Here is a 25,705-nt window from a genome sequence, read left to right as displayed (position 1 = left end):
AGTGGCCTTTTGGCCTAGGCCTGGCCGCTCACCTCGTTCGGTACGTCGGACTTTGTTTTTTGCTATGTCCCGGCCTCTTACCGGGTTCAAAAAGTGTAGCCAGTGCAACAAGACCATTTCAATCACCAATCCCCATAGTCGGTGTATTGTTTGTTTGAGTCCTGAACATTGCCCCGACGCTTGCTTGCGCTGTGCTACCCTTCAACCTCGGGCCTTTCGTCGACGCTGTGCCAAGTTTCTCCAAGTTTTTGGCACTATGGATCCAACCGCCTGAGAAGGTGTTGACCTCAGCTTCGGGGACGGCCTCGACATCTAAGTCCTCGATCTCGACGCCAGCTTCTGCCTCCACTAAGGCCTCGACCTCGACATCTTCGGTCTCGAAGGCCTCGCCGGCAGCTCCTCTGAAGTCGTCCTCGACGGGTAAGTCTCCTGTCTCTCCTTCAGGTACCATTCCTAAGAAGCCTCCAGAGTCTCAGGCATCCCAGGCCATATCGGCAGTCCTGCCAGCCTCTTCGAGACTTCCAGCTAAGCGTGCCTCCAAGCATCGGGAATACTCATCCTCGAGGTCGCCCTCCTTGGAGCGCACTGCTGCACCTTCGAGACCTGATCCCTTTGTCTCGGTGCCTATGTTCGAGGACATGTTAAAAGCCATTCTGACCACTCAGATTTCCTCGGTCGTGACTCAACTCTTCCCGTCCTCGACCCTGCTTCCTTAAAGCCAGCCTGAGCAGCAGTCTGGGACTCCTGTCGAAGCACCTCGAGGCAAGCCTCAGAAGCCTCACCAGTTCTCATCCAGTGACTTTTCACCTACTCCTCAGACACTGTCTCCTCCACCTCGACAGAAACATCGCTCGAGGCATTCGAGGCATCTCGCTTCCAAATTTCCTCAGGAGACATCTCTGCCACAGAAACCTTCACCTTCTCTGGATACTGAGACTTCTATGCCTCGTTTATCCAAGACTACTGAGACTTCTTCCAAATCTAAACATAAGTCTCGCAAAGCTATTACACCGGCTGCTTCTCCTCAAAGTCCATCGAGGTCGAGGACTCCTTCATCAAGACCGCCTCCAAGGGAGTCTTCTCCTTCTGCCTCGACCCACTCTGTTCCTTGAACCCCAGGGACCTCACCATCGAGGGTTTTGAAGCGCAAACACTCACTAACTCCACCTCACGCAGGTAGTGCAGCTTCCTCAATCACTGTGCGCCTGGACTCTGAACCTTTGCCTCAGTATTCCAGAGAGACTTCTCCGTCCTACTCAGTAATTCCTCGGTTCTGCACTCCTTCTCCGGAAGGTGCCTAGACTTCGAAGTCTGCCTCTTTTGCCAGGTTCATCTTCGACATGGGACAAACTCTTCAACTGGATCTTCACTCTGATTCCAAATATACAACTGAATACTTGGCCGACATGGAGCTGCCTCATCCACCCAAGGAGACCTTGAGGCTTCCTATGACTCCATTATTGAAGCAAACTTTTTTAAGGAATATGGAAACTCCTTATTCCATTACAGCCATTCCATCCAAGCTGGAATCTAGGTATCGCACAGTACCTTGCAAAGGCTTCGAGAAATCTCAATTGTCTCATGAGTCTTTGGTTGTGGCATCTTCTTTAAAGAAAGCTCATCCATCTAAGCTTTATGCTGCGGTCCCTCCAGGCAGGGAGGGCCGTACAATGTACAAGTTTGGCCGTAGGTTATACCAGAATTCCATGATGGCTAATAGAATTCTCAATTATAACTACATTTTCACTGCTTATTTTAACCATTTCCTCAAATTGATGCCTAAGTTCTATCTGGCTCTGGAGGAACAAAGTCTTTCTGAATTTAAACAGATCATCTGTCTCAACTTCGACTCTTCATGCTGCAAGACACATACGATGCTTTTGAGCTCTCTTCTAGAGTTTCTGCCTTTGCAGTAGCCATGCGCCGTCTCGCCTGGCTCTGCATTATTGATATGGATCCCAATCTGCAGGACCGTCTAGCGAACTTGCCTTGCCAGGGTAATGAGCTCTTTGATGATTCTATTGAAGCTGCTACAAAGTGCCTCTCTGAACATGAGCACTCTTTTGCTTCCTTGATTCGGCCAAAGCTTAAGACGACTCCTGCTCGGTTATACAAGCAACCACCACTTCGTTATCCCCCATAAAACGACACCAGCTTTCTCCAGGTCTCCGCCTAGAAGGCCTCCACAACAACAATGACAGCAGAAGGCTCAGACTCCTGCTGTGACTAAACCAGCTCAGTCTTTTTGACATTCCCAAACTGAGCATGCCAACCTCCCTGCATCAAAATTCTCTTCTGCCCATAGGAGGTCATCTCACCAATTTTATCACAGTGGGAGATAATCACCTCAGATCTCTGGGTTCTCACTATCCTTCGGGAGGGATGCTCACTTCACTTTCTTCAGGTGCCTCCAGATCGCCCTCCAAGATAGTGTCCTTCCAATTCATCGCAGCTTCCCCTTCTTCAGGAAGCCCAGGCTCTTCTTCGCCTTCGAGCCAATCTCACGAATGAACACTCAATTCCTCGCCTCTACGTCAGGTGTTTGCTCAATGGGGGACTCCTCAGATAGACCTCTCTGCGTCTCCCCTCAACAACAAGCTGCCTCAGTTCTGCTCTCGAATATACTCTCCCCAGCGTCTCGAGGCAGATGCTTTTCTCCTGGATTGGACGGGCCATTTTCTCTATGCCTTCCCTCCATTCCCTCTGATTCTCAAGACTCTTGTCAAACTCAAGACAGAACATGCCACCATGATTCAGATAGCTCCTCGGTGGCCCAGACAACTGTGGTACTCCCTTCTACTTCAACTCAGCACCAGGGAGCCTCTGCTTCTACCAGTTTTTCCCTCTCTGCTTACTCAGAGTCAAAGATCCTTGCTACATCCCAACCTGCAGTCTCTACAATTAACAGCTTGGTACCTTTCAACCTAATAGACTCTGTACAGTTCTCTCAGTCTGTACAAGATATTTTGGTCGCTTCCAGAAAGCCGTCCACTCGGCAATGTTACGGCCAGAAATGGACTAGATTTTCTGCTTGGTGTTCCATTTGCCATATGGAGCCAAAGTCTACCTCCTTGGCTTCTGTTTTGGATTATTTACTTCAGTTATCACAATCTGGACTTCAATCTACATTTATCAGAGTCCATTTCAGTATGATTGCTGCTTTTCATCAGCCTCTTGATGGTAAACCTCTGTCTACACATCCTGTGGTTTCCCGCTTTTTGAAAAGACTTTTTAATGTTCATCCACCACTTAAACCACCCCAGTAGTCTTGGATCTCAATGTTGTCTTGGCTCAGTTGATGAAACCTCCCTTTGAACCAATTGATAAGGCTCATCTCAAGTACCTTACTTGGAAAGTAGTTTTCCTGATTGCCCTCACGTCTGCTCGAAGAGTCAGTGAGTTATAAGCTTTGGTTGCGGATCCACCTTTCACAGTTTTCCCCCATGACAAGGTGGTCCTCTGTACTCATCCAAAATTCTTACCTAAAGTTGTTTCAGAATTTCACATCAATCAATCTATTGTTCTTCCAGTATTTTTTCCAAAGCCTCATTCTCACCCTGGAGAAGTGGCGCTCCATACTTTGGACTGCAAGCGCGCCTTGGCTTTCTACTTGCAACGCATTCAACCTCACAGAACAGCCCCACTACTTTTCATCTCCTTCGATCCAAATAAGTTGGGGCATCCTGTCTCGAAGCGAACCATCTCCAACTGGATGGCTGCTTGCATCTCTTTCTGCTATGCTCAGGCTGGTCTCCCTCTGCAGGATCGGGTCACGGGCCACAGAGTTAAAGCTATGGCGGCATCTGTAGCTTTCCTCAGATCAACTCCTATTGAGGAAATCTGCAAGGCTGGCACTTGGTCCTCAGTTCATACATTCACCTCTCATTACTGTCTGGATACTTTCTCCAGAAGGGATGGCCATTTTACCCAATCTGTTTTGCAAAATCTTTTTTCTTAACTTGCCAACTCTCCCTCCATCCCATTATGCTTAGCTTGGAGGTCACCCATGTGTGAGAATATGCTGCCTGCTTGTCCTGGGATAAAGCACAGTTACTTACTGTAACAGTTGTTATCCAGGGACAGGAGGCAGATATTCTCACAACCCACTCTCCTCCCCTAATTAGCTTCTTAGCTAGGTATCTGAACTGAGGTTCCTCACAGGAGACGTGCGCCCAGCTCGTGCAGGAAGGCACTTGCGCATGCGCCGTGCAGCACTCGGAAGCTCTTACAAAGATCTTCAAGCAAGTGCTTTTGAGGCTGTCCGCTGCGGGACTCCATCAGTGACGTCACCCACTGTTGAGAATATCTGCCTGCTGTCCCTGGATAACAACTGTTACGGTAAGTAACTGTGCTTGATAGCAAGTGAATTTAAACAGTCAAAAATATTTCAGGTGACTGAATTAGTGATAGCTTTTGGTATCTGATTATGTTTGAGACTATGATAATGCTACTTATAAATGCATAATTTGCTATTTCTATTTTTAGGTTTTAATTTTGTTAACAAAACAGTTTTATGGTACATGCTTCTGAAAAATACTGAGCTGTGTGTAACTTCTGTTGTATATGGCTTAGCTTTGTAATATAAAAATATGAATTGCTGTGCTTTTAGGTGCTGATATCGATGCACTCTGTGTTGCCCCAAGACATATTGACAGAAGTGACTTCTTTGCCTCATTTTATGACAAACTAAAACAGCAGGAGGAAGTGAGAGACTTGCGGGTAGGTGTACAGTACATTAGAAGACGCTGAACTTCATAATGGTGGAGCAGTACATGGGATGCCTGCTTACTCCATTCTTGGACATTATTGCATCTTTGTCAGTTTTTAATAATTTTTATGCAAGAGACTTACATTTATACTTCAACACTCTTTGATCTTTTTTACATGTTCTAACATTAAAAATAAGCCTCCATTTAAAGAACCTTGCTATTCATCTGCAAGGTTCTTGTGATACAACATCACCCGGCCTTTTATCTGGGAATGCCTAGAAGCCTATCTGAAAAGCCTTGCAAGTTTTTAATTATTTGTGTTTAGTAGACCACTCTGCCAAAAAAGTTTCCTTACATTTGATTTACATAAATGGGACCAATAGGGTGCCTGATAACTAAAGAGGTTAAATAATCTGGACGTGTTGGAACACCAAAAAAAGAACCAAAACCCAGTTGTGGCAGTCATTTTGAAAGCAAAGCCAGTATTGGCAGGAGTAGCTGGAGAGTGCCCTGCCTTGATTTTACAGCTAGATTACCAGAGACTGTAAAGGGAGGGGGAATGCAGGAGGCAGCCCTAGTGCTGCCCGATTCAGATCAATTCACTTTCTTAAAAAAATTTACCGTCATACCTCCGGGTCTCCTAAAGCAGTGGAGGCGGTGGCTGATGGAAAGAGGTAGCGCTCAGAACAGGCTGCTCATGGCCTGCTCCTCCGAGGCCTTCCCTCTGCTGCGTTACTGATGACGTCACTGATGACGTAACAGAGGGAAACCTGGCGAGGCAGGCCAGAAGCAACCTGTTCAGATCGCTGCTTCTTCCCACCGGCTGCTGCTGCTTTGGGAGGCCCATAGGTCAGATCTCATGGTAGTGGGAGAGTGGGGCAGGGTTGCTCAGGAGGTGCTGCACGAGAAATAGGAAGGAGAGAAAACTGCTTCACATTGGCTTGGGAAGGAAGGAGGGGAGGGAAAGCTGCTGCACAGGGGCTTGGGAAGGAAGGACGGGAGGATAAGCTGCTGCACAGGGGCTTGGGAGGGAAGGAGAGAGGGAAAGCTGCTGCACAGGGGCATGGGTGGGAGGGGAGGGAGAAATGTTAGACATGTTAATGGAGGAAGAGGGGGAAGAAAGAGGTTTGTCCCAGGGCAGAAGGCAGGGAGGAGGTGAGAGAGAGAAATGGTAGATAGTGGGAAAGAAACAGAAATATTGGATGTCGGTAGAAGGGAAGGTACAGAGATGGAAGATAGATGGTGAGCATAGAGAAAGAAGAAAAAGTCAAATGGGCAGGAGACATGGCGAGCGTGTTAAAAGAAGACAAATAGAAACCATAGCCTGGGACCAACATGATTTGAATAATAAAATGACTGGACAACAAAAGGTAGAAAAAATAATTTTATTTTCTGTTTTGTGATTACAATATGTCAGATTTGAAATGTATATACTGCCAGAGCTGGTATTAGACAGCGAGTGTGAGCTATGTCCTAACAGAGATGAAAAGTCCTTTTTATTTTGTTTACACCACTGCGTCAGCGTGGGGTGAGAGGGGCAAAGGGAGATGAGGTGGGTGAAGAGGCTTCAAGATAAACCCGCCAGGACGTTTGAAAAAAAAAACGCCTGATTGGGCAGGAAAAGTGAATCAAATCAAAATTAGTTCAATGGGCCACATTGAATCAAAAAAGTTTTCCCTGAATCGGGGCAGCACTAGGCAGTACTTTTTTGAGGGCTGTGTGTGTGTGTGTGTGGGAGAGGGGTGTTCTAGTAGGCATAGCTGCTACTGTTTGGGGAGGGATATGTTTGTGGTACCCTAATGTATAGATGGTGCTGGTGGGATTCGATTCCCACACCACATGAACCCAGGCAATTTCTGAGAAGGGCAGGCAGTCAAATTTTTGTGAAGCAGTGATGGTAATTGTCAACTCTTTTGTGGAGAACTATGTCTGAACCAGAAGCAATGCAGCCTTTGTCAAGATGCTATTTAAGGGGCCTTGCCTTCCTCTGTCCAGTAAGGTATTGCTTTTGTACATCCTATTGGTCTTAGCTGGTCAAGCAGGATAGAGAGCTGAAATTATTCATATCTATTAACTTCCTTTTCTTCCTGCTATGGAAGCCTCAATGTACGTGATACTTTTCTGGCTTAGCCTGCAATCTCTTCTTCTGGTTTTGTGTATAGTAAATTTAAAATGCCTTTTTCACTGTATTGGGTTTTGTACAGTATGCAGTAGTGCTGTTTGATTTAGGAAAAAAATTTTGATTCGATTCAGCCTGTTGAATCAATGATTCGATTTGATTTTCCTGCGTAAGTCGGTGGTGGTGTTTTGTTTTTTTTCAAACATCCTGGTGGGTTTATTTTATAGCCTCTTCACCCTTTTTATAGCCTCTTTACCCTCTCTTACCCACACTGGTGCTGTGGTGTAAATAAAATAAAACAAAAAATACTTTTCCTCTCTCTGTTAAATCCTAGCTCACATTTGCGGTCTAACACCAGCTCTGGCAGGATACACATTTCAAATCTGACATATTGTAATCACAAAACAGAAAATAAAATTATTTTTTCTACCTTCTGCTGTCTGGTCATTATTCAAATCTTGTTGGTCCCAGGCTCTGGTTGTCTTCTGCTAACTCGCTTGCCAGAGTCTCCTTTCTTCTTTCTCCATGCTACCATCCATCTCTGTCCTCCTGTTTCACTTCCCTTCCCCGGAGGTCTGACATCTTCCCTTTTTTCATCTTCATCCACCCAACTGCAGTGATGGACCTCACTATCCCCAGATCCACCATCTCTCCTTTTCTCAACTACCCTTTCATCCAGCATTTCTCCCTCATTCCCCAGTGTAACATTTCTCCTTCCCTCCTTTCTGCCTTCCCATCCATCTTGCCCTCTCCATGAGTCCAAAACATTCTGCCTCCTGCACGCTTTCTCTCTCTGTCCTTGCCTCTTCCCTCGAGTGGCAACCCTCCTTCCCACCCCAACTCAACATGCTCTCTCCCCATGCAACATCTCACCCTCCCCTCCAGTGTGTAGCACCTTTCCCTCCCTTTCTGCTAGGTCCAGGAACACCTCTTCTCCCTTCCTTTTACCTCTCCCCTGTCCAGTAGTACCCCATCTCCCTTCCCTCCCTCTGTGTACTTCTAGACCAGGGCCCCCTCCCCCGAAGGCCTGCCCTTTCTTTGCAGGTCCTCCGGCTTTCCCCCCGGACCTCCCGCTCTTACCGCTAGGCCTGCCTCTCATTCCAAATCCTCAAATGGGTGATTAGTAAATGGATTAGGTATGGTAATTGGTTTGTTTTGGTTTTTTTTACTCTATTCCTTTTACATTATTTATTTATTTACATTATTATTATTATTAGCGGTATATAAGAAATAAATTACATTACATTACATTGTCAGCTGACTTGAAATTGGCTTCTGTTGAGGCTATGGGTCATGAATCGTCATCCAGAGCTGCCTAGAATGTATTATAATTTTTAATTCAATTTTATCTGGCTCCACTGTCTTGTTAGCAGACCTCTTGCTACAGATATGATTTCCCACCACAAAACTCAGAAAAAGTATGGCCTTGAATCCCCTAAATATTGTTGATTTGTCAGTAATGTCTGATGATTTTTATATACTTTATTGTTTTTCTTAGATAAAAGGATCTAACTTCTTCTTATCCTAGGACAAGCAGGCAGCATGGGTGATGTCAGGCAGGCAAATGGGTGATGCCACCGACAATATCCCGGTACAAACCACTTCAAAAATGCATTGCCACTTTAAGTCTTTAGAGAGTTTGTGATAGCCCGCACCTCGCATGCGCGAGTGCCTTCCTGCCCGACATAGGCGCGCGGTCCCTCAGTTTCTTAGTTTCCGCAGAGCTAAGAAGACACGTTTTTCAGTAGCCGTTGAAACTTTCTTTTTTCCTTGCCTTTCTGCTCTCGCGCTCTGTGACTTCTAGTCACTTCTTTTTTTTAATTTTATAGTTCTTTTTTCGATTATCTGAAAAAAAACCCCCCAAAACCACTATCTTGAGTGATGGAACTTTGACCTGGCAGGGCTTTGTCGACAGCCTTGGCCACCGACTTTGATTTCGCCAACCCGGTGTTCCCGTCGATGTCCCACCCGCTAACAGATTTAAAAAAGAGTAGTCGTTGTGCTTGGCCCATCTCTGTAACTGACCCACATCACTGGTGTCTCCAGTGTTTGGGACCCGAGCACTGCCCTGAAACAGCATTCATTGCTCTTCTCTTCAGAAAAGGACTAAAGAATCGTCTTCTACAGCAGCACAAACTTTTTGGTGTCACCATAGAGGGGGAGTCGACATCGCTTCCGACACCGGCGCCAACCAAGACGACATTGACATCAGCAGAAACATCTGAGCAGGTGTTGTACCTTACTGTCGCTGTAGGTAAGCTGGCTAAGAAGCCTTTCCCTACCTCCTCTGGGACTCCTCTGGGACTCAGGTCAAAATGGCATCAAGCAAAGTCATGCCGACCTTGAAAAAGTCCCGTAAGCACCCGATCTGTGTGAGTGCCTCAACATCAGCATCATTCTCACCGGACCAAAGCTCAGCACCAGTAGTACCGGCCAACGGTACCGGTGCTCTCCCTTAAACAAAAGATTGACAATTTGCTTCATGAGGAACTGGGTGAGCATTTCCAACTGTTGATACTGATGCAGCTTATACCGCTGTCGACGGTGACTGTCCCGTTGCGGGTCCAGTCTGAGTAGCTCTCGACGCTAACCACACCTTAATGGATGCTCCACCAGTGCGGAGACCATCGACATGGAACTCGATAGATCTGTCTCCACAGTACTAGTCATACTCAACTCAAATGTCCAGAGAGGTTACTCCGACAAGGTCAAGGAAGGCCTCTCGTAAGACGAAACATCTTGAGACTTCAACACCGAGTCTCTGGCGCTGTCCTCATTCCATCCAGGATTCAGACTTGTTTGGAGACTCTGACCAGGAACCACTCTCTCTACTGATGATGATTCTTCTGTTTCAGATTTAACTCATTGTTCTCCTCAAGCTGCTTTCATTTCGGAACGATCTTCATTCTCAAAATTTCTCCGTCAGATGTCAGAAGAACTTTCCATCCCTTTGGAAGGAGACTGTAAGCATACTAAGCAGTTCTTGGAGGCTTTAGATTAAGACCTATCTCCTAAAGATGTGTTGAAACTTCCGCTCCATGACATCCTGAGAGAAACTTTCTTCAAAAATCTAGAGACTCTTCTCTCCATTCCAGTAGCTCCAAAAAGTTTGAGTCTTTATACAGAGTGGTTCCTATTCCTGGGTTTGATAAACCCCAACTTCTTCATGAGTCGATGTTAGTGGAATCTACCTTGAAGTCTTCTGGAGCTAGTCTGTATGCGTCAGTCCCTTCTGGCAGAGAAGGTAGAGTGATGGACAAGTTTGGTAAACTGCTGTACCAAAATGCAATGTTGGCAAACCGATCTGTAAATTACAATTTTCACTTTTCCTTCTACCTCAAATATCTGATCAAACAATTTTCAGCTTATCAGAAATACATTCCAGCACGCAAGACTCAGTCCTTCCAAAATCTCATTGCTACAGTTTTCCAACTATGCAAGTATATGGTTTGAGCTACTTATGACACATTTGAGCTCACCTCGCGGGCTGCAGCCATGTTGGTAGCTATGAGGCGGCTGGTGTGGCTTTGTGTCTCCGAACTGAATGTCAACCACCAGGATCGGTTAGCCAACGCTCCGTGTCTGGGAGATGAACTTTTTGGACCATCCATGGACACCACTACCCAGAAGCTCTCAGCTCATGAGACCCGTTTGGACACTTTGATCAAACCCAAGAAAAAGCCCCAGGCTTCTCATCCTTTCAAGCCTTCTTCTTACAAGCGCAGGTTCACTTCTAAGGCTACTCCTCCTGCTCCTCCACAACCTAGGAAGCAAAAGCAGCAACCACATCAACAGTCTAAACAGCCAGCTGCTCAAGAAAAACCTGTGCAGCCTTTTTGACGTGTTCCTCAAGAGCATAGCCACAGTTCCCACTCTTCAGCCTTTGCCTCAACTGATAGGGGGACACCTTCAACTTTTAATTTGTCATTGGGAATTCATCACCACAGATCTCTGGGTTCTCTCCATCAGTCGTCGAGGTTACATTCTCCATTTTCACACTCTGCCACCGGATCATCCTCCAAGAGAGTGTTTTGGACCCTGCACAGTCCTATCTCCTTCTTCAGGAGGTTCATTCCCTCCTTCTGAATGCCATCGAGGAAGTGCCTCTCTCCCAGCAACATCAGAGATTCTACTCCTGTTATTTCTTAATCCCGAAGAAGACGGGAGGACTGCAACCCATTCTGGATATCGTGCAACCCATTCTGTATATCGGAGATTTCAACAAATTTCTAGTCAAGGAGAAATTCTGGATGCTCTCCCTCGCCATTCTTTATCCACTTCTGGATTGGAACAACTGACTATGCTCTCTGGATCTCAAGGAAGCCTATACTCATATACCAATTCACGTGGCTTCCTGCAAATACCTTCATTTTCAAGTGAATCAGTGCCATTATCAGTACAAGGTCCTTCCTTTCGGCCTGGCATCTTCTCCACGGGTTTTCATGAAGTGCTTGATTGTAGTGTCTGCAGCTCTCCGATCTCAAGGTCTTCAGGTATTTCCTTACCTGGACGACTGGTTGATCAAAACTTATTAATCTCAGGAGGTGGCTCTAGCGGTGTCCCACACCATATTCTTCCTTTAATCTTTAGGCTTTGAAATAAACTTCCCCAAATCGATCCTCCATCCTACTCAACATCTTCAGTTCATTGGGGCTATACTGGACACTGCTCAAATGAGGGCGTTTTTTCCTCCAGATTGCCTGAATACACTCCTTTGCCTCTGTCAACAGATGTTTCAAATCAAAACTATCTCCGCAAGGCACATGATGGTGCTTTTACGCCACATGGCTTCCACAGTACATGTCACACCACTAGTGAGGCTGCATCTTCGCATCCCTCAGTGGACCCTTGCTTCTCAGTGGTCTCAAGCGATGGATTGTCTCTCACAACATATTTCTGTGACATCTCTTCAGTAGTCGCTTCATTGGTGGATGACCTCCTCCAATCTATCCAGAGGTCTCCTTTTTCACTTGCCCCCCTTATCACAATGTGATAACGATGGACGCATCCCCTTATGCCTGGGGGGCACACTTGGACGGCCTTCAAACTCAAGGTCATTGGTCCGCCAAGGAGCGCAACTTTCACATCAGTTTACTTGAACTCAGAGCAATGTATTATAATAATAATGACTTTATTTTTGTATACCGCAATAGCACAAACAGTTCAGAGCGGTTTACAGGGGAAGAGACTGTACATATACAGCAATGATACAGAGAAATATTGTCAAATACATTAGTAACCAATTTCAATTACAAGAGAATACCGAGAGGGGATAGGTAAAAACTAGAGGAAATGAAGTACATTGGTATGTAGAGAGAGGAATGGGAAAACAGGAAAAGAAAGAGATACGGTTAGTGCTTCAATAGTATCAAAGCTTTCCAATATCTTCTGAGCCCTTATGTCCTCCTTCGCACGGACAATCAAATAGCAATGTATTACATCAACAGGCAACAAGGTACGTGCTCTCTCCTGTTATGTCAGGAAACCCAGAAAATCTGGCTTTGGGTGACAGCTTGCAACATTTTCTTAAAGGTTGTCTACATTCAAAGGGAGAATTCCCTAGCAGACAACCTCATCAGAATTTTTCAACCTCACGAATGGACTCTAATTTCTGCAGCTCTCTGTCCCATCTTTTTCCAATGGGGCACTCCACAAGTTTACTTATTTGCGGCTCCCCACAATCACAAGTTGCTCTAGTTTTGCTCCAGACTATATTCACATCACTGTCTGGATGCAGATGACTTTCTTCTGGATTGGATGAACATGTTTCTTTATGCATTTCCACCCACTCCTCTCATATTAAAGACTCTCTCTTCAAACTCAAACAAAAGTCAGCCACCATGGTTCTTATAGCTCCTCAGTGGCCCAGACAGCATTGGTTCTCCCTTCTACTTCAGCTCCGCTCCAGGGAGCTAATATCTCTTCAAATTTTTTTCCTACTCTGCTTACTCAGCATCAAGGATCCCTTCTACATCCCAACCTGCAATCGTTATGCCTGACAGCTTGGTTTCTCTCTGGCTGAATCCATCTGATCTATATCTCTCTCAGCTGGTCTGTAATATTATTGATGCATCCAAGAAGCCAGCCACTCAACGTTATCAATAAAAGTAGAGTAGGTTTTCTTCCTGGTGTCGTCTTCATCATTACAATCCAACTTCCTTGTCAGTAGATCTCCTGGATTTACCTTCATCTGTCTGACTCTGGACTCAGATCTACATTTTTTAGAGTCCATCTCAGTGCTATTGCATCTTTTCATCTGCCATTTGAGGGACAGCCTCTTAAAGTTTATCCTTTGATCTCCAGGATCATGAAAGGACTTTTCAATGTGAAACCACCTCTCAAGCCTCCTCCAGTTGTTTGGGACCTTAATGTGGTTCTTTCCAGATTAATGAAGCCTCCATTTGAACCAATGGCCATGGTCTCATCTCAAGTTTCTCACCTGGAAAGTTGTATATCTTATTTCACTCACTTCTGCGAAAAGAGTCAGTGAATTGCAAGTGTTGGTAGCAGACCCACCCTTCACAGTTTTTCACCATGATAAAGTGGTTCTGCGCACCCATCCAAAGTTTCTTCTGAAAGTTGTGACGGAGTTTCATCTCAATCAGTCGATTGTAATTTCAGGTTTTTTTTCCCCTAAGCCTTATTCTCACGCAGGAGAAACAGCGTTGCACACTCTGGACTGTAAATGTGCTTTGGCCTATTACATTGACAGGACAAAGCCACACCGTACTTCTCAACTCTTTGTCTCCTTTGATCCTAACAAGTTGGGGCATCCTGTTTCCAAGAGAACGATTTCTAACTGGGTAGCTGCCTGTATATTGTTCTGCTATGCTCAGACAGGACTACAACTGGGGAGTCATGTCACAGCTCACAAAGTCCAAGCTATCTGTTGCTTTCCTCAGATCTACTCCTATTGAGGCAATTTATAAAGCTGTTACTTGGTCCTCAGTTCATACATTCACTTCACATTACTGTCTGAAGTCTTTCTCCAGACAGGATGGGCACTTCGAATCTGTATTACAAAATTTATTCTCCTAAAGGCCAACACTCCCACCATTCTTGTGAGCTTGGAGGTCACTCATCAGTGAGAATATGCTGCCTGCTTGTCCTGGGATAAGGCACAGTTACTTACCGTAAAAGGTGTTATCCAGGGTCATTAGGCAGATATTCTCACAACCCACCCACCTCCCCTTGTTGGCTTATTAGCTGGCTTATCTTAACTGAGGGACCGTGCGCCTTGGTTGGGCGGGAAGGCAGTTGCATGCACGGTGTGGGCTATCGCGAACTTTCTAAAGACTTAGTGGTGATGCATTTTTTAAGTGGTCCATACCGGGGCTCCGTCGGTGATGCCACTCATGTGTTAAAATATCTGCCTGCTGTCCCTGGATAACACCCGTTATGGTAAGTAACTGTGCTTTCTGTAATCCACCTTAAATTGATTGTGGCTTTGGTGGGATATAAGACTGGAATGATATTTTCTCTTTTCCACCCAGACTATGAATGCAATCTTTGCTGTCGTATGCTAATGAAACCAAAAGAGTTTACCAAACAATCTTCCAAACTTCTATCCTCTGTTTGAGTCAACTATTCTCCCCTCCTGCTTTTTATGGGGGGGAGGGGGTAGATTGGAATGGAATGGAATGGCTTTTATTCGAGTTTATACTTTAATTAGAAAATTTACTTTTACAAGCCTAGTCCTTATATGTAATAAATTAATTTTCTAGTGTGTAAAGTGGTGTAGATGGATAAATATTACATTTAGAAAGATCCTTTAGAAATGAAGAAAAGTTGTAAGTTTACAGTACAACTTTTAGCTTTGATATTCTTAATTTTCAGAGATTTAGTAAAATAGAAGATGGTTTAAAATTGCTGGAAATTATTAGCAAACTTTAAATTCTGAAGGGTGTAAAAAGTTATTTTCTGGAACACATTGAACAGTTTTTAAGACACTAGTGTTTTTCTTTTTTTTCCAGTCAGTAGAAGAGGCATTTGTCCCAGTTATCAAACTGTGCTTTGATGGAATAGAGGTAAGGTACATGGATAGATGTTGCTTTTCTTGTTCCCAGTGTTCAACATTTAATATATTTAATGTGAATGACTTAACAAATTGTTTGAAGTGCTGAATAATATACCCTCAAGACAAATAACATCTCACAATAACCAACATAAAAAGTGTATGTTTTCTGATTTGAATATTAACTAGATATTAAAATTCTTTGAAGTCAAGCAGGATTGCATATCCTTGGTGGGTAGTATTTGACCGTCTGCCTTGGGCGAAAAAGTTTTTTACAGCTGGGACAACTTGTAAATTATCACAAAGCTTTCACATGACTCACCTGGTCTTCATTTTTCCATTGATTAGCACACATTTTTAGTCTTCGCCATTTTTTGAAGGCACTCTACTTTTTATGTTGCATGTAAGACCTCTTTAAGATGCTTAGTTTTTAGCTATTTGTAAGAGTTAAATTAATTTCATCAGGGGAAGAAGGGTGATTATTTTTTTTTTTTCCTTCCAAGTTGCACCATGATTCAGAATATTGTCGGGAAGGATGTCCAGTTTTTACTGTCTAGAGTGGATTATGTAGCTGAGGCTTTGTATGACCTTTCAGTCGTGAGCAAAATGTTTGCTTTCCACCTGCAGAATGCTGAGGCTCAGATAGTGGGTGGGAAATTCCTCCTCTAAGGTGACCTTGAATAAATTACCATTTAAAGGACATTTACTCTTTGGGAAATGGTCTTAATATCATATGGCCATTGTGCAGGATCACAAGCCGAAGTCTTTATCGGACAGTAGACTTCGAGCCCCTAGAGGGTCAGGTCGTGGTAATTTTCAGGCCTCTGGATAATATTGTTAGTTCTTGGGAAGGCCTTTGGGCCAGAGATGCTTTCAAAGCTCCTGATAAAAATGGGGGTGGGGGGCTGCCTTGTCGCCCCCCAGACTTCAGGATCCCACTCTGCCAAGAAACAGTTATGATTCCAAGCCATCAGCTGACCTTCCACACATTGGTGGGAGGTTATCAACCTATTGGGGAGCATGGGTGGAGATAACCAAGGATTACTGGGTGCTGGACATTCTACAGGAGGAGTACAAGCTTGAGTTTTTGTCCCTCCCAGACCTTTTTCTAGACTCTCCAGCTGGGAGATGGGGAAAGCGGCCAAAGTCAGAGCCCCAGTGCAAAGATTGCTGGATCTGGAAACCATAGAGCCCATACCAGAGGAATGCTCGGGTTCCAGCAGAAACTCTGTATACGTCATAGTGCCCAAGAGAGGCTCAAAAGACTGGAGGCCAATTCTTGATCTCAAAGCAGTGAATGCGACCCTCAAGATGCCATGTTTCTGAATGGAGACGGTGAGGTTAGTGATTGTGTTGGGGGAATTTTTTGCCTCTCTGGATTTGTCAGAGGCCTAACTGCACATTTCCTTTTTTCCAGAGCACAGAAAGTTTTTTCAGTTTCATATGCTGGAGCAATACTTCAGTTTGTAGTTTTGCCTTTTGGTCTAGCCACAGACCTTCACCAAGGTAATGGTGGTTATTTCAGCACACTTCGCATACCAGTACATCTTGTGAGAGACAATCCATCGCTTGAGACCACTGAGAAGCAAGGGTCCACTGAGGGATGCGAAGTGTGCAGAGCAGGCATACCAGTACATCTGTCTCTGGATGATTAGCTACTTTAAAAAATTGTGAACCATGGAATCAAGGGTGAAATACTCACATGGATTAAAAACTGGCTGGTGGATAGGAAACAGAGAGTGGGGCGTAAATGGTCAATATTCGGACTGGAAAAGCGTCACCAGTGGAGTTCAGCAGGGTTTGGTGCTTGGACCTGTGCTCTTCAACATATTTATAAATGATCTGGAAATTGGTACGACGAGTGAGGTGATTAAATTTGCAAACAATATTAAGTTATTCAGAGTAGTGAAGACGCAGGAGGATTGCGAAGATCTGCAACATGACATAAACACGCTTGACAAATTGGTTACGACATGGCAAATGAGGTTCAACGTGGATAAGTGTAAGGTGATGCATGTTGGTAACAAAAATCTTATACATTAATACAGGATGTCTGGAGCATTACTTGGAGAGACCCCCCAGGAAAGAGACTTGGGAGTTCTGATCGACAAGTTGATGAAGCTGTCCATGCAATATGCGGCAGCCTAAAGTGTGAACAGAATGCTAGGAATGATAAAGAAGAGGATCATGAACAGATTGGAGAAGGTTATCATGCTGCTGTACCGGGCCATGGTGCGTCCTAACCTGGAGTACTGCGTCCAGCACTGGTCGCCTTAAGTGAAGAAGGACACGGTACTACTCGAAAGGGTCCAGAGAAGAGCGACTAAAATGGTTAAGGGGTTTTAGGAGTTGCCGTACAGCGAGAGATTAGAGAAACTGGACCTCTTCTCTCTTGAAAAGAGGAGACTGAGAGGGGACATGATCGAAACATTCAAGATAATGAAGGGAATAGACTTAGTAGATAGAGACAGGTTGTTCACCCTCTCCAAGGTAGGGAGAATGAGAGAGCACTATCTAAAGTTAAAAGGGGATAGATTCTGTACAAACATAAGGAAGTTCTTCTTCACCCAGAGAGTGGTGGAAAACTGGAACGCTCTTCCTGAGGCTGTTATAGAGGAAAACACCCTCCAGGTATTCAAGACAAAGTTAGACAAGTTCCTGCTGAACCGTAACGTACGCAGGTAGGGCTGATCTCATCAAACATAAAACATGAATCAACAATGCTATCTGCTTTAAAATCAAATACAAGGAGGGTGCAGCAGCGTGCACTCCCAACATACTCATTGTATTGCTAACATCCAAGCTATACACTTAACTATCAAAACGGGAGTATCCACGTTTCTTTCTCTCACAAACAGCGCAGGCACTGGAACTTCCCCAAGCCTCACTAACGCTGTGGTAAAACACCCTTCACTTGTAATGGTATCAAGACCAACAAAGACACCACAGCAAAAAATAACCTCACTTTCAAATCGATGTGATCAGATGTCAACCAATCACTCCAAAGCACATTTTTAAAGTACTTAACAAGCTGCCATATTTAATCTGTCAGGTTCAAAGGCTAACCACATCCAAACCTTACTCTAAAACCCAAATACAATCTCTCAAAACAATCATTCATAGCATAGTAACATAGTAGATGACGGCAGATAACAACCCGAATGGTCCATCCAGTCTGCCCAACCTGATTCAATTAAAAAAAAATAATTTTTCTTCTTCTTAGCTATTTCTGGGCAAGAATCCAAAGCTCTGCCCGGTACTGTGCTTAGGTTCCAACTGCTGAAGTCTCTGTCAAAACTCACTCCAGCCCATCTACACCATCCCAGCCATTGAAGCCTTCCCCAGCCCATCCTCAACTAAATGGCCATATACAGACACAGACTGTGCAAGTCTACCTAGTACTGGCCTTAGTTGTTCAATATTTACTATTATTTTCTGATTTTAGATCCTCTGTGTTCATAGTGACATCAAAACCAATAAACCACATCCAAACCGCAGCATTACACTTATAAAAACATCCAACCTTCACCACACATAACCAACACATCCCTTCATTTCATTCACACCCTCATGAGACAGCACCAGAATACATCCATAGTTCAACCTAGAGGAAAACTGAGAGAGCTAAGAAACAACTTAGAAAAAAGCCTAGAAAAAGTTCTCCATTCTATAGTGTGATTTAAACTCATTGATTCAAATGAGTGCATGCGGATCCAGTGCTGTTTGCACTGGACCAAATATTTATCCAGATCCCCCCCCCCTCGGCACCCTATTTCTTTGAGTCACTTCAACAAGAATACACGGAGAGTACATCCGTTTATATACCCTTCCATAAAATCTTGTCTCTACAAGAGTTTCCTCGAGAGAACATTTTCATTTCAGGCCGTCAAATTGAATACATGGCTCGGCAAAATGATGTTAGAAACTTCTTCTTATTTAGATTTTAGAAAATTGCTAAAGACACAACTATTCGACAGGCTGGTATCTTAACATTCTTTGCTTTTTTAACACATCTTTCCAATTTTATTCACGTTTATTTTATCTTGATGTATTTATTAGAATTGTATGTATTGCTTTCCTGTTAATAGCCGCTTAGAACCTTCCCGGTATGGCTACATATAAATAAATTATTATTATTGACATATCAATGGCAAATACTTTAAAGCACTCAAAACTGTGTCCAGTCTCTCAGCAGTGTTGAACCAGGGGAGGCCCCTGGCTTGTTAGATCTATGCTCGGTGATCCTCACAGGCAGGGATCTTGATTTCTTTCAAACATATAATCTATTGCAGCTACATATCAAAACAAACTATACTGTTGGACTTACAAGTGGTAGAATGGTATAACTTATATACCCTTGACGAGAGCACTCATTTTGCGATCAGCTGCATCAGGATGACTACATCATTTTCAGACTTTTGTTTCACAAATTCACTAACTTCAATTCTGTTACATCCCCTCTGGATTCTGTACCATAGGTGTTCAATCCCGACCCACAAACCAGGTCTTGCAGAAATCCACACTTTTCTGCATGTGCTGTTCCCACTTAACTGAGAAACACACAGCCCCCTTCAATTTCAAGTACTGCAAGTGAACTGTGCAGTTTTTCTGATCTGATCTGCCCTGCTTTTCTTATTTCACTCAACCTAAGTACATTTTTTTAAGTTGCTTCTGTGCCATGTGACCTCTTTTGGAGAGGTTCTCTGCCTGGGAAAGGAAGCAGTTTCCGTAGAGCTGGACTGCAGCTTCGTGTGGACCTGTGGGGAAAGCCTGTCGTGTGTCAACTTTCGGGCTTGGGGGTCCATCCCCCTGGGAGCTTGCTTGCCTTCTGACCTTGTCAGAGACTTAAGTGCAAGCTGATTGTGTCCTGAGTATCAGGGCACAAGCTGAGTTTTCCCACCTATGGTCACGTGAAAAAGGTTCCAAGGGGCCAGAGGTTTTGGTCAAGGTCCATCTTACTGGCAGCCTGAAGATCTAGTGGATCGGACCGTCTGGAGCAATTCTGAGGCACTGACAGGCATGGCACTTAAGAGACATTGAGCACACCTCCATTATATCCTATGGGAGATTCAGGGGTGGCACAAAATCAGGGGGTTTTAAGTTTTCTATGTGTGGGGTTTTTTTGGTGTTTTTTTTTTTAAAGGCCGTTTTTGGTGCAAGTTTGCTGGCGGTGGCCTTCTTAGATTTTATCGATCTTTTTTCAAAGTTTATTTTCTGCCTTAAAACCCCTCAATTTTGCATAAAATTGATAGGGATGGACTCCTTGGCCCCATATCTGTCAAATGCATATATGGATTATTTTGGTTTCCTGGCTGACGAGCTTCCTTATACCGCATGCCATAGTGTGCATGGGGAGGGAGTGGGAGCTTTGGACCTTGCCTCCTCCAGGGGCTCACCGCTTCCTTCTAGGGCTGATGAGCCGACGTGGGTCCGGGATATGGGCAAACATTCCTGCCAGTTGTCGTCTGGCGGTGGAGCAAAACAGCAGCGAACCAAGTCCGGGAACCCTTTATGGGTATCGCCAGGGGTCTGGCGGGATATGGTCTCTGCCCAGGGGGTGGGGGTGTGCCTTTACTACAAAGTTTATCCAGCTCAAATGGAGAAGCTTATACTACGGACCTGATGCAGCTGGCAAGTATGTCACCTGTTTCCAATCCAGTCATTTCCTTACCGGATGTCCCTGTTCAGGGCCCCTCTATCCTGGCTCGCACGGATCCTGACTACCTTAGTTGGCACTCGGACACTATGCCTCTTTTGTCACTAGATGCTGCTTCCATCTGGATGATGCTGATAACCCTCGTGGACCAGTTCAGCAGGATGCCTTGGAGTCCTAATATGGGCGAGGATCCCTCCATCTGCCGGCTTTTTAAGTCTGTGTCCATCCACCACTTTATTTCAGATGCCACGAAGTAACTGAAATTAGAGTCAGCTTATATTCGAGAAATTAATTCATTAGACAAATTTAAATCCAGCCTAAAAACTATGCTTTTTGAAGATGCTTTTGCTGTGAAACCGTCCTTTTAAGGATGTTCTCTTTTAACCAAATAGTAGAATTTTCTTCTGACCAGTCTTTATGTTCAAGAAAAAACTGCAGTGTCCACCCTATCTTTTGTTTTTTTCCATTTTTGTTCTTTCCTTTCAATAATATTGTAGTTCTTCCCCTTCCTTTTTGTGCCAGAATATTCGTCTGTTTTAAAGTTTAGTTGTTTTTTTGTTGTTGCTCTTGTTTTTTAGAACTTTGATGTTGGTTTTTTTTTTAAGTTCATAAAAAATTTTTATTAATTTTTGACAACATAATATGCAGGTCCAGAGGCAATCATACAATGATATAAGTACCAATATAGTAAATATTTGATGTTATTTTGTCTTAATTGTCTTTACCCTACTCAAATGTATTATGAATGTTAGCTGCTTTGAAAAGGCTGGATAACAAAATTTAAATAAACTTGAGTCTGTTTCCCAGGCTCTAGCGTTAGCTCACTGGTTGTCCATAGCCAAACGCTGTGTCTTTAAGGACCTGATGCTAGCGTTCAAATCCTTGCATGACATGGTGCCAGACATTGTGATGCCTAAGCTTCCTCTCTACATTCCGAACTGGTCCCTCTACTTCCAGGATGAAACATGCCTCAAACCACCCGCTGGTCATGCCCTTCAACTTCAAACTTCCAAACGACGTTCCTACTCCCACTTTATACGAGCCACTAGAATTGACTACCCCCACAGATCAGATCCCTTGAAGGACTCCTCAACTTTAAGAAAGCAATAAAAGCATACTTCTTCACCTAATCTCTCTGCCCTTGACCAATGGATCACAAAGAAATGTATATTGGTACCAGATCCCAGTATGTGTCACATAAGGAAAGCTTGTATTGTAAAATCTTGCACTGTAACTATGGCAAATCTAACCTGTAAACTGTGTCAAATTAGGTTAAAACTTGAAATCTTGCATTATAAGGATAACTATGGTAAATTATAACTGGCAAGCTGTATATTATGTATATTAGTATTAGACCCCCTAGTATGTGAAATTAGGATAATAACTTGTAACGTAAACTTGTTCAGAAATTATGGCAAATCCTGTTAACTGTATACTGTGTGTTTAACCTGTAACCCATTCTGAGTTCTTTGGGGACAACGGGATAGAAAATGAATTAAATAAACAAGTAGAGAATGACACTGGGGCAAATTTTTCCCCATCCCCGTGGAAACTTATTTTCCAGTTCCTGTGAGTTCTCTTCCTGTCCCTGCCCCATTTCTGCAAACTCTGTCCTTACCTGCACAAGCCTCAAACACTTTAAAATCATGTGTGTTCAAATCTTGTGCAGTTAAGTCAGAGCTTACAGGAATGGGGCGGAGACAGGGAAAAATTTGTCCCCATTTCATTCTCCAATGTTAAGTTCCTACATTGGTGATAAAACTAGGAAGTTCAGATTTTTTGCTTCTATTTGCTAGTAGTATGACACAAACCCACTAGTCTGGACTAGTCTATTAAAAATTGAGGAAAGGAAATTAGGTAAGAACAAACTTTGCCACACATGAGTTTGAAAATATTTTTTTTAACTAAAGATGCAAATACCTTAACAAAAAGTCTCTTTGGGCTCAAGATGGTGAATCTCATATTTTCTTCCTTGATTGACTTCTCCCACAGTTGAGTCCGCCTCACCTTTGTACTTTATCCAAATAAAATTCATCAGTTTCTGCTAAACTTTGATTTTTTACACACACCACTTAGTTTGGACAACTAGTCATTCAAAACATGTTTTAATATAACCTAAACTCATAAAGGTTAGTAACCTTAAAATTGGGGCTGTGGTTCATAATGTACCAACTCCAGCAGAACTTTTATACATTTATAATTTGATAAATTTATTATTTTGTGCTTATAGTTGTTAACCAGTACTTTAGTTATATTTACCAGTACTTTAGATCCAAAACACAAAATTTTAAGCATACTATCTGTTATTAGTTAGGAGGCAGAGTTGAAGGTTTGGTGTTCTGACTCCATAGCCCTGCTTAAAATATAACAGTCATGATTAATAAAACAAAAAATCAAAAACTGATCAACCAGACTTAACACAAAAGCCAAAATGTGGATTTTATCAAGGAGAGACTCAATATTTTGTTCTCTTATATTGCTATGCTTGACAAAAACATCCTTTCAACTTTTTCTAAAGATGGAAATATTAAATTTTTCAAATTTCATAAGGATGCTTGATCTAAATTCTGGTTTACTATTGAACTTAATATGATTAAATTATGTAAAAGATATTTATTTATATTTTTATAGATTGACATTTTGTTTGCAAGACTAGCACTACAGACTATTCCTGAAGATTTGGATCTACGGGATGACAGTCTACTAAAAAATTTAGACATACGATGTATACGAAGTCTTAATGGTATGTATAGGTTTCTGCTGTTCTCTAACATTAGATAACACAAAGTGTGGTTCTGCTTTTGAGTAGCTAGTAAAAGAAATGAGACATTCACTTGAAAGTCAGGGTCAAAAATAGGTCAGAATTGATTTTTTTGTTTTTTTACATTTAACAGTAGAAATTTTACTGCCTGATACCTCAAGACTTAGCCTATTTTTAACCTTTCCACCACCTCTTCACCCCTCAGGGAGATTTGTGCTGCACCATTCAGCTTTCAACCTGGAAACTCTCACCTGTGGCAGAACCCATCTCACTATTGCTGACTGAGTCCTCTCAGATGCTACTTTATCTTGCTGAATTGAGTGTTTATCACATGTCGTCTTCTCACCAAGTTGGTGTTTGCAGGCATGGTGTGCAATAGATTTATAGCACAAAAAATACTCAATGGAGCCTCTGGGCCAGATGGAAAGCTTGGGCAGAGTTAGATATGGTTTTTGCTCTACAGCAGGGGTGTCAAAGTCCTTCCTCGAGGGCCGCAATCCAGTTGGGTTTTCAGGATTTTCCCAATGAATATGCATGAGAGCTTATTAGCATACAATGAAAGCAGTGCATGTAAATAGATCTCATGCATATTCATTGGGGAAATCCTGAAAACCCGACTGGATTTCAGCCCTTGAGGAGGGACTTTGACACCCCTGCTCTACAGTGTACAAATGTAGTTTTTAAGGGGGGTGTTGTTTTTTTCTTCTTTATAATTTGAAACAAATATTACATAAGCCAACACCAGGAAATATAATTAGCAAAGCAAAATCTAATCTCAACATTAGACCACTATAAGTGGGGGTGAAAATACTAAATTTTATATAGGAGATAATAAAGAGGGAATAGGCAATTAATGAAAACCATTGTATTGTACAAGGACTTTATGTTCAAATATTTTTTATTGTGTATGCAACAGCACGGAACAAAGAATACAACAAAACCAAGGAACCAACATCCAACAATACAAAATTTTGTGTTTCCCCATTGATTTTGCTTCAGTAGAGCAAGAGTAGAGATCCCCTCCCCTCGCTCCCCCCAACCCTACCCTACCATCCAAGTCCCCTAACAGAACCTCCCCCACTTCCAAGAAGTATACAAAAGACGACCAACAGGTCTTTAACATTCCCAAGGGCCGTGTTCTGGTGGCCCTTGGTATCTGCAATAATGATTCCCCCCAAAAAAAACAAACCAGAAAAGAGGTCTGCAGTGACCAATCCTGGGAGTGAACAAGTTGCACAGAACAAAGCTAAGCAAGAGGGTTCAAGAGGAGGGTACGACCTCTAGGAGATAAGGAAGCCAGATAGACTCCCCAAACTAGCAGAAGACTATACCTACGATGAGGGCGACCAACCGCCTCTCAGGCCTCCCATGCGACCAAATGATGCACCAAAGATCTCCAGGTCCAAAAGGAGGGAGGCTCAGAAGCAGTCCAGGATTGCAAAATGCATTTGTGAGCAATGAGACACACCTTACGACACCAGTGGGGACCCTCCCTAGGAAGGCCAGGAAAAGCCACAGGCAGGTCAAAGACTAATTGTTCTACAATACCGGCAACTGGCCTTAAAAATAAGCCCCGGAAGTAATGGACTATAGACTGCCAAAAAACTTGTACAGTCCAACAATCTCTAAAGGAATGAGCAAAAAGTATTGGGATCCCGGCCACATTTCAGACATAGAGGTGAGTCAATACACCCCAATTTTATGCAACCGAACCTGGGTATAATAGGCCCTATAGATTACTCTAACATAACACTCTCGAAACACCTCTCCCATTATCAAGTGAGTGACCCTCCCACAAGGCATGCAGAATATTCCAATGACTGAGATCCATATGAAGCTTATACCCCCAGTTCCCTAGTATCCAGGATACATCTTTGAGGGTTTGCAAATGCCAAAAGGGCCTTAAACACCGCTGACACCGAAGTAGAACTTTGGATATCCCCTGAAAAAAAATGTCATCACTTTCTGAGATGGTTGAGTGGGGAGCTCTTGGACCCATGTGTAGAAAGTAATTCATTACAAGGATTTTCTTAAACAATTATTCACTCTAAACTCTCCCCTTAGGTTATATCCAGTTGAACGTGGGTAATAATTGTCATGCTTCTTTGACCACAGGCAGTTGTTAGCAATCTTGGACTGAATTCTAGAACATTTTGTGGGGTTTGTTTAATCTGAGACACTGGAGGAAGGGGGATGGTGAACATGATCTCATGAATGTTCTGATGTCGTCAACTGGGGATGACCAGGAAGGAGAATGATTCAGTAGGACCAAGGTGCGACGCCAGAGAGGCTGAACAAAGCGTTTTGGTGCTTTGGTCATTATTCATTATTTTGGAAATTTTAAGTGAGGAGTGATGTTTTTTTGTAATCTAACATAGTAACATAGTAACATAGTAGATGACGGCAGATAAAGACCCGAATGGTCCATCCAGTCTGCCCAACCTGA

The 25,705-nt window shown here is 43.4% G+C and overlaps 1 protein-coding gene across 5 annotated transcripts in view; it reads left to right on the top strand.

The window, feature by feature from the left end:
• The window catches only part of PAPOLA (poly(A) polymerase alpha), a 365,046-nt gene that overhangs the window by 83,102 nt on the left and 256,239 nt on the right, over positions 1 to 25,705 (top strand). For all 5 annotated transcript variants that reach the window (XM_033951973.1, XM_033951971.1, XM_033951970.1 and 2 more), the window contains 3 exons: positions 4,610 to 4,719; positions 14,802 to 14,855; positions 23,130 to 23,241. In XM_033951973.1, the coding sequence (XP_033807864.1) occupies positions 4,610 to 4,719; positions 14,802 to 14,855; positions 23,130 to 23,241 (276 nt within the window). The remainder of the gene's footprint in view (positions 1 to 4,609; positions 4,720 to 14,801; positions 14,856 to 23,129; positions 23,242 to 25,705) is intronic.

The sequence above is a fragment of the Geotrypetes seraphini genome, chromosome 7, assembly GCF_902459505.1.
Source record: "Geotrypetes seraphini chromosome 7, aGeoSer1.1, whole genome shotgun sequence".
In the NCBI taxonomy this organism is placed as follows: domain Eukaryota; kingdom Metazoa; phylum Chordata; class Amphibia; order Gymnophiona; family Dermophiidae; genus Geotrypetes; species Geotrypetes seraphini.
The sequence above is the reverse complement of the archived record's forward strand: the minus strand, read 5'-3'. Positions and strand labels throughout refer to the sequence as shown.